The sequence below is a fragment of the Musca domestica genome, unplaced genomic scaffold (assembly GCF_030504385.1).
Source record: "Musca domestica strain aabys unplaced genomic scaffold, Musca_domestica.polishedcontigs.V.1.1 88, whole genome shotgun sequence".
NCBI classification, from domain to species: Eukaryota; Metazoa; Arthropoda; class Insecta; order Diptera; family Muscidae; genus Musca; species Musca domestica.
The window spans coordinates 397,347-407,770 of record NW_026712428.1 but is presented as its reverse complement, the minus strand read 5'-3'; the positions used below and the strand labels follow the sequence as shown (position 1 = coordinate 407,770).

At 34.1% G+C, this 10,424-nt stretch overlaps 1 protein-coding gene across 1 annotated transcript; it reads right to left on the bottom strand.

Annotated features, from left to right (window-relative positions):
• Nucleotides 1-891: 891 nt before the first annotated feature.
• Nucleotides 892-1,464, bottom strand: LOC131806765 (uncharacterized). The gene has a single exon (XM_059131421.1). The coding sequence runs from the start codon at nt 1,462-1,464 to the stop codon at nt 892-894; it is 573 nt and encodes a 190-aa protein (XP_058987404.1).
• Nucleotides 1,465-10,424: the final 8,960 nt, after the last annotated feature.

Below are 10,424 nucleotides of genomic sequence, written 5' to 3'. Positions count from 1 at the left end.
CTCACGATGCTGCTTACCATAGGCACACCCTTCACAAAATGGAACATCAGCAGGAATATTTTCGATGTGCATATCCAATATCGGTTTTTTGTTGTTCATTTCTTGCAATGTTTTATAGTTGACATGACCAAGGCGCTCATGTCAAACGCTTATTGAATTTGCTGCGTAATGCACAGTGTTAACAACGGGAAAAATATTTAATTTGTACAATTTATAGTTGCGCGTACCATCTACAATTATGTTGTCACCTTACATGAAGCTAACCTTTTCAGCGCTTTCCTCGAACACTATCTTCATTCCTTTTTCGGCATACTTACAAACGGATATCAAATTTCTGTCCAATTCTGGAACTAATAGCACGCTCTTTATTGTGCGCACCGCTCTGCTGTTTGGAACTTTTACTTCTATATCTCCAACACCTCTAACACACAGCCTTCGCCCATCACCAACTTTAACATGACAATCACCTTTACTGAATTCCTTAAACACTTTGAACAGCTGCCTCTGAAATGACATATGGTCGGTGGCACCAGAATCTGCATAGAAAATATTATAATATTTCTGTTCTGTGCTGTTGGAATGGGCAACAAACAATTGTGCTCTTTCAATATGTTATGTTTTGTTCCGATTCCAATCGTCCTCTATTGTAAGAGATAATGAGTTATGTTGGTTTGTCCCCTTATTTTATTGGTCTCTTTGTCTCTTAAAACACTCTCTTGCCCAATGACCAGGTTTATGACAATAGTTGCACTTTCCACCCTTCTTTCCTGCCTCGCCTTTAAATTTACCGTTTCGTTGTTCTTTACTCACTGCAAATGCTGTTTTATTTATTTTGTTATCAGTTAATTCGGCAGATCTCAAATTTAACAATCGCTCTTCGTTGACAAGGTGTTAATTTATCGATGTTTTGGTCGGAGCGGGGTACTGCATACCATGCGTTCTTACATGGTCATATTTGGATGGCAGGCTACACAATATTTTTGAAATTATCATTTGTTCCTTTTGTTCTAAATTCATATCATTTAGTCGTTGTGTGAGCGACGTAATGGTGGCAATGAAATTCATAACATTGTCGTCCTCTTCCATTTTCAAATTAATAAATTTCTCCAACAACACTTGTGCGGACTGTTCACTCTTTTCTGCATGTATCGTTTTCAATCTGCTCCACATTTGAGCTGCAGTTGTACAATCTGTTAAATGTTTTAGTTGTTGTAATTCAAGTCCTCTCATTATAAACGCTTGAGCCTCAGCATCTTTCTCTTCCCATGCTTGACTATTTGTTGCTGATTTCATGACGGTGCCCAAAATGTATGGCTTCAGCTTATTTTCTGTCGTGTAAATTTCCATTTGCCGCTTCCACAATTGATAATTTTGCCCATTGAACCGATGTAACTGATAAACCTTTGTTTCAGCCATTTCAGGAAAATCCAAGTTATGTTCTTCCTCTGGTAGAAACTCTTCCATGTGAATTTAGTTCTAGATTAACGCAAGTTATTTTATTGCCAAGGCACTGGGCCCATAACTGTTGCAGAATTTAAATAAATATGCAGTAAACCTTGGACAATAAAAGAACTTAAGTTGATAATTCACTATTGGTTTTATTAATTAAATTTGTTGGAGACTTCAATGTTACCCTGCTGACAGACAAACGAAAAAGGGGGCGATTTCCAAAACGGAAATTCAGAAAATGACAGTATGCAATTTTATAAAGATTATCTTAAGATAATGTCATTAATTTGTAATGTTGCCATATGAACATAATTTATAAAATGCGCTAAATTCAACAGAGATATTTCAAAAATAACTTCTATGACAAAAAAAAATTTTTACGAAAATGACGAGATCGTAAGCTCAATACAAGACGAACCAAAGAATTAAATAAAACTAAAATTCTTTTCGAAAATCTTCTAAATCTTACAATTGCACTTATAAATATTTACATCAATCCACTCATTATGCTTTCGTTCTACCTAAACGAAGTAGCATAACCATGTAAGTTGGTTATGTCTGTTACAACAAAAACCTTTTCGTCGACAGTGCCTTGTCTATTAATAGAATAGTGTTGGCTTGTTTGTTCGGTATAACATAGTATTTTGTTGTTGCAAATTGTGTAGTGTACAGGACCGGGGTCTCTGCAGTGATGCACATTTTTATAACTATTAGAAGCACCGATGAACTTAGGGATAGTCTGGACTATGGGAGCCTTCTCTACGGTAGCTAACAGTCGGGTGGGGGATTCGTGTCCACACATATCTCTAAATCAGTTTGCACTAACAGATATATTTTACAGACTCCCTGCAATGTTAATTAATTGAGCAAATTAAAAATAGGCTGGTGCGATAAGGAGAGCAAAAATAAGAAAAAAAATACAATAACACGAAAAAATCCTATCGGCAAAAGAAAAGATAAAGAATTGGAGGACAATTTTCGCATACCTTGATAACGTTTTTTTCTCCCAGATGTTACAGGAGAAATGCCTCAAAACCCTCACCATCCGTAGTTCTGTCGGCTTGGAAATCTTATAGACAGAACCCCTACTATTATGTCACCTTTTTAACGCCTCATCTTGAGTGACAGAAACACCAACTTATTGCTTAGTACCTCATTCTAAATGATTTCATATTAACTTATTCAGTTCATGCAGAAAAAAAATAAAAATTAAACATAATATAGTTAAACTTGATGATAATATAGTTACATTACAACATCGGAAAAGTATTAGAATTTTTACAAACTAAAATAATAATTTGCTATTTTTCTCATGAATAATATTGGCTTAATATACAATTAAATTTTTGCGCAATTTCATTATTAATTAAAAATATAAACGCCTCCATTTATTCAAAAGAAATTAAATATGGAAAATTATTCAATAACTTGTGGTCCCTAATGGTTTAATTTCATTACTAAATCTGGTTTGAACCGAAAAGAGAAAACTTAATGGAAAGCGTTTGATTATGTACTAAAAGAGGGGTAAAATTGAACAAGAAGTAGAGATATGTCACACAAAAAAAACCTGAACAAGAGAACTACTCATTGCATCACTCGTGTAATCTTTCTTTCTTTTATTCTGATCTATTCATCAGTGCAACATATACACAACAATACTTACATATCTCAGAACTGAGACATGCACAATGGGTTGTTTTTTTAATTATAAAATGGACTCAAGACTTGCCAATAAACCGATGAAAATTATGGAGGCCTTCTCATGTCTCGATTTCGTTGTCTTGTCACTGTTGATTAAAACAGAATGTTATGGTATAAGTTGTCTATAACTTGCAGGGATGAATTTATATAGGTGATTCAAAAGATCATGTTGGTAGTTAAGTAAATTAATATGAGGTATAGTTACGACGTGGTTTGTAAATACTCGTGTTAACGAACTGCTTCCTAGACGTAAAAAGCCTTCATTGGGTTCTTTCCAAACATGCTTGCCAAGTTCTGAACACAATTTAATTTCCAAATTTTTCGCTGATCTTGATGATGGTTTATAAATCCGTCTTTGAGAGCAATACAAATTGTGAATATGGAACACGTTGTTATTTGGTGAATGTTATATAACGTAGTCCAAACTTGTTAAGAGATATTTTCATAAAAGAAAGCCCACTATGCGTTTGAGTATTATGGTCGAATGGTAGGACAATTTTATTATAATTAGAATTGTGGCATGCGTTTTACAATACATCAACTCCCAAAGTTCGATCAAAAAAAAAAAAAAATCTTCCAAGATTGGTGTGATCTCATGTGTTAAATTTTGACAGTGGGATGAATTCGAAGACGGATCCGTGATTTCTTCCACAGTAGGGCAGATGGAATTATTGTTTCGCCTCTAGAAAAATCGTGGGAAGAAAAGGCTGATAATGTGGACAGCCTTCCAAAAATCTTAGAGATTCTTTGGACCAATCAAGGGGTTTGACACGTGTTGTTTTAAGTTCACGTTATGATCCGTCTAAGGGAAAGTGTGGGTTTAAGACCGTCTTCATATTAAGATTAAATTGAAAATAATTACCTTCCAAAATTTTATAAGAAAGCGTATAAAATCGATATAAAGTAATATAAAAACCAAAAAATTTTTGATTTGCAATTTCGATTATGAGAATAAACGTTGATCTTCATAATTGATTATTTCACTGATGGGTGCGAGATGATTACACTTCGGTGTTAAATTTTGAAAAGAAGTTCTTCTTAAAAAATATAATGAAAGAATCTTAAGTCAAATACAATAGCTATACATCTCTGTAAGCCGCAAAAAAATGTGGTATGGGCATGTGCACCAAATCGTACCAAAACAGGTAAGATATTGTAATCGATTACTTCCAAATTCAGTGTATCCATTATTGAACCGACGTGAGTCAACCGGTTACATAAAACCGAATTAAATTGTGTAAGCGAACACTATTGAAGTCAAATTGAGTTTTTTTTTTTAATGTGGTTTTCTCCTTTTAATTAGTTCTCCTGTTAAATTTTTATCAGCGAAGTCTAGTGGCTTCGAGAGTTTTACAATATCGTAAAATTTTGCACTCATGTTCCCCTACACACTTTTCGTAAAAGGAGCAACCAAAACGAATACAAAATCAAAATAAATGGAGACAAAAACAAACATATTTCATTTGACCTTCTATGTGCTCCTGGTTGTACGGATTAATTTTCACTTTTATTGAATCCAACAGAGTGGGTGGTCATTTGCAGCACGTAATAAAGTGTTTGGTGTAGGTAATTGTTGGAGGATCAGAATAGTCGGAAAATATTTAAACTGCAAGTCAGCAGACGTCCATTACAACTGGTCAGGCTTAATCCCCTTTATTGTTGCTTTTATAAAAACAACGTTTGTTTATTAGTGGAGAACGATGGTAATGTTTACCAGGGGGTAAGGCAGAAAATACCTAGGTTTCGGAAAGAGCCACCAATCCTCATCAGTTACCTTTTTTTGTCTGGGATATTCTCCCCATAAGATATTTTAAAAATAATTTCTATGACAAAACAAAGCATTTTTCATCCAAGTGACCTGATCGTAAGCCCAATAGAAGATGAACCAACTGATTAAATAAAACAAAATTCGTTTGGGAAATCTTCTAAATCTTACAATGGCAATTATAAACATTTATATCTTTCTCCACTCAATATACTTTCGTTCTACCTGAATGAAATAGCATAACCATGAAAGTTTGTTCTGTCTGTTACAACAAAAACCCCTTCGTCGACCGGGCCTTGTCTCTTAATAGAACAGTGTTAATAGAACGTTTCTTTATTAGTGGAGATCGATGGTAATGTGTACCAGGGGTAGGGTAGAAAATACATAGGTTTCGTAAAGAGCCACCGATCCTCATCAGTTCCCTTGTTTTTATGTCTGGGATTTTCTCCCCAAAAGATATTTTAATAATAACTTCTGTGACAAAAACATTTTTGACCCAAGTGACGAGATCGTAAGCTCAATAGAAGATGATCCAAAGAATTAAATATAACTAAAATTCTTTTGGAAAATCTTCTAAATCTTACAATGGAAATTTAAACATTTATATCTTTCTCCACTCAATATGCTTTCATTCTATCTGAACGAAGTTGCATAACCATGTAAGTTGGCTTTGTCTGTTACAACAAAAACCTCTTCGTCGATCGTGCCTTGTCTATTAATAGAACAGTGTTGGCTTGATTTTTCGGGATAACATAGTATTTCGTTGTTGCAAACTGGTCAGGATTAACCCCTTTATTGTTATATTTATAAAAACAACATCTGTTTATTAGTTGCGAACGTTGGTAATGTTTACCAGTTGATGAGGCAGTGAATACCTAGGTTCCGGAGAGAGCCACCAATCCTCATCAGTAACCTTGTTTTTTTGTTTGGGATATCTCCCCAGATGATATTTTAAAAATAACTTCTGTGACAAAAAAAAAAAAAAATACCCATGTGACGAGATCGTAAGCTCAATAGAAGAGGAACCAAAGAATTTAATAAAACTATATTCGCTTGGAAAATCTTCTAAATCTTACAATGGCACTTATAAACATTTACATCTTTCTCCGCTCGTTATGCTTTCGTTCTACCTAAAGGAATTACCTTAACCATGTAAGTTGGTTTTGTCTGTTACAACAAAAACCCCTTCGTCGACAGTGCCTTATATATTTATAGAACAGTGTTGGCTTGTTTGTTCGGTATAACATAGTATTGTGTTGTTGCTGGTCAGGCTTAACCCCTTTATTGCTGTTTTATAAAAACAACGTTTGTTTTTTATTGGAGAACGATCGTAATGTTTACCAGGTGATAAGGCAGGGAATACCTAGGTTTCGGAAGAAGCTACCAATCCTCCTCAGATCCCTTGTTTTTTGTCTAGGATATTCTTCCCAGAAGTTATTTTAAGAAGTTATTTTAAAAATGACAAAAAAAAAAAAAAATTTACCCAAGAGACGCGATCGTAAGTTCAAAAGGCGAGGAACCATAGAACGAAATAAAACTAAAATTTCTTTTGGAAAATTTTCTAAATCTTACAATTGCACTTATAAACATTTACATCTTTCTTCACTTGTTATGCTTTCGGTCTACCTGAACGAAGTAACATAACTACATAAGTTGGTTTTGTCTGTTACAACAAAAACACCTTCGTGGATCGTGCCTTGCCTATTAATATAGCAGTGTTGACTTGTTTGTTCGGGATATCATATCATCAGTTCCCTTGTTTTATGTCTGAAATATTCTGCCCAGGAGATATTTCAAAAATAGCTTCTACGACAAAAAACATTTTTACCCAACTGACGAGATCGTAAGCTCAATACAAGACGAACCAAAGAATTAAATACAACTAAATTTTTTTTTGGAAATCTTCTAAATCTTACAATGGCACTTAATAATATTTACATCACTCCACTCATTATGCTTTCGTTCTACCTGAACGAAGTAGCATAACCATGAAAGTTGGTTATGTCTGTTACAACAAAAACCTCTTCGTCGACCGTGCCTTGTTTATATATAGAATAGTGTTGGCTTATTTGTTCGGTATAACATATTATTTTGTTGTTGCAAACTGGTCAGGCTTAATCCCCTTTATTGTTGCTTTTATAAAAACAACGTTTGTTTATTGTTTATTATTACCAGGGGGTAAGGCAGAAAATACCTAGGTTTCGGAAAGAGCCACCAATCCTCATCAGTTCCCTTTTTTTGTCTGGGATAATCTCCCCATAAGATATTTTAGAAATAATTTCTATGACAAAAAAAACATTTTTCATCTAAGTGACCAGATCGTAAGCTCAATAGAAGAGGAACCAAAGGATTAAATAAAACAAAACTCGTTTGGAAAATCTTCTAAATCTTACAATGGCAATTACAAACATCTATATCTTTCTCCACTCAATATACTTTCGTTCTACCTGAACGAAATAGCATAACCATGCAAGTTGGTTTCGTCTGTTACAACAAAAACCCCTTCGTCGACCGGGCCTTTTCTCTTAATAGAACAGTGTTTATTATAGAACGTATGGAACGCTTGTTTATTTGTGGAGAACGATGGTAATGTGTATCAGGGGTAAGGCTGAAAATACCAAGGTTTCGTAAAGAGCCACCGATCCTCATCAGTTCCCTTGTTTTTTGTCTTTGACTTTCTCCCCAAAAGATTTTTGAGTAATAACTTCTGTGACAAAAAAAATTTTACCCAAGTGACGAGATCGTAAGCTCAATAGAAAAGGAACCAAAGAATTAAATAAAACTAAAATTCTTTTGGAAAATCTTCTAAATGTTACAATGGCAATTATAAACATTTATATCTTTCTCCACTCAATATGCTTTCATTCTACCTGAACGAAGTAGCATAACCATGTAAGTTGTCTTTGTCTGTTACAACAAAAACCTCTTCGTCGACCGTGCCTTGTCTATTAATAGAACAGTGTTGGCTTGATTTTTCGGGATAACATAGTATATCGTTGTTGCAAACTGGCCAGGATTAACCCCTTTATTGTTATTTTTATAATAACAACAACTGTTTATTAGTTGCGAACGATGGTAATGTTTACCAGGGGGTGAGGCAGTGAATACCTAGGTTCCGGAGAGAGCCACCAATCCTAATCAGTTCCCTTGTTTTTTGTTTGGGATATTATCCCCAGATGATATTTTAAAAATAACTTCTATGACAAAAAAAAAAACATTTTTCACCCAAGTGACCAGATGGCAAGCTCAATAGAAGATGAACCAAAAAATTAAATAAAACTAAAATTTCTTTTGGAAAATATTCTAAATCTTACAATCGCACTTATAAAAATTTACATTTTTCTTCACTCGTTATGCTTTCGGTCTAACTGAACGAAGTAGCATAACCATGTAAGTTGGTTTTGTCTGTTACAACAAAACTCCTTCGTCGACCGTCTATTACTAGAACAGTGTTGGCTTGTTTGTTCGGGATACCATATCATCAGTTCCCTTGTTTTTTGTCTGGGATATTCTCCCCAGAAGATATTTTAAAAATAACTTCTATGACAAAAACCATTTTTTACCCAAGTGACGAGATCGTAAGCTCAATACAAGAGGTACTAAAGAATTAAATAAAACTAAAATTCTTTTGGAAAATCTTCTAAATCTTACAAGCGCACTTATAAACATTTACATCTTTCTCCGCTCGTTATGCTTTCCTTCTACCTGTAGGAAGTACCATAACAATGTAAGTTGGTTTTGTCTATTACAACAAAAACCCCTTCGTCGACCGTGCCTTGTCTATTAATAGATCAGCGTTGGCTTGTTTGTTTGGGATACCATAGTATTTTGTTGTTGCAAGATGGTCAGGCTTTACCCCTATTGTTTGCGCCAATGCGGGGAAAGGGGTAATTGCAAAGCAAACCAATACAAACTAAAATAAATAAAAACACACAATAGTGGGTTTAGTTTTATAATATAAATTAAAGCAAAAGCCAGGCTTCATTGATAAATAATAAAAAAAAGGATTTGGTAAACAATATTACCTTAATTTGCACGGTAGCGGGGGAGAGCCTTCGTTCTTATCGGGGCGATAGAAGAAGAGAGTATTTTAACAACAAAACAACGAAACATCATGAAGTAAGGCGGCGTTGGCGTCATTCGCCACTCGTTGAAATCTGTTGACATTGACAGATTTCAACGATGTTAATCATTTACAAGTAATTAGGCGTTAACCCATTGTTAACGTAGCAAAACACTAATTTTCAATCTAAATTAAACATGCCGCCCACCTTGCAACATATTATGTTTGCGCAGCAAAGGGGAAAAGTAGAAATAGCACCTATATATATATAAATATGGTGTGCTATATTTTTCACCAATAGTGGGTGTGCTATTTTAATAGCACATCACTGTAACGTAGCGGGATGCGTTAGACAACAAAACAGACACACATACATGCATTAGAATAATTGCAATGCATGTTGTTGTTTTGTTTGTCCTCCAAATTCCATTCAGCACTGGAAACGTCACAGTTACAAACAGGCTAGCTGTGACGTTGACAAAAAAGAAGAAGTCATTCGAAGTTTGATTATTAAAAGCGATCGTTGATATCCCCCGCCGTAATTAAAGTCAAAGTACCTAAATACACAAAGTTTTTATTAGTGAAAATTATACTCACCTTTGACAGCAAAAATTGTATACTTACCTTGAGTTTATTATACTTACCTTGAAAATTTATACTTACCTTGAATTTTTATACTTACTTTGATTTTTTATACGTACCTATAAAAGAGAAATAAAACCAAATTGAACACAAAATTAAAGTTTCAGTGGCAAAGCGGAAAAAAGGGCTAAGTAAAAAACATTTGGTCCAATCGAGCCGAATAAGTGTGTGGTTAAGTAAAAAACTTAACCTGTTCAAAATTTTGTAACAAAAAAAAAATTGAAAAAAAAAGTAAAATTTGGAAAAAATTTAAAATATTTGAAAAATAAAAATAAATAAATAAATAAATATAATAATTAAAATTTATTCAAATCCTGAAAATATAAGTGAACAGAATTAAAAACAACAAGAAAAATAGTGAACATTGAACATTACATAAAAGACAATTTCTGCAGCATCGACAAATAAACGCGATCACGGTTCGGTACAACAACAACAATAAAGAAGCATAATCTGGAACTGGAAGGAAGGAAAGCGGACGGACGAAAAAACGTAAGCAATACCCAGCAAACCAACAGACCCAAACCCCATTAAAAATATCAAAGTGAGTACCCACCTGCAATTTTTTTCAATAAGACACCGGAAAGTCACAAAAGGGAGAACATTTATATGGACCCTTGTACTTTGTATGGTTTGAAATTAAAAATAATTTGACACTTTTATACATCGATTTGTGGGACTCATATCAAGGACAAATATTTTGAAAGACACCGGAAAGTCACAAAAGGGAGAAAATTTGATATGGACCCTCGTGCTTTCTATGGTTAAATGTTCGACATATTTTGACTCTTTAATCCACTTGTG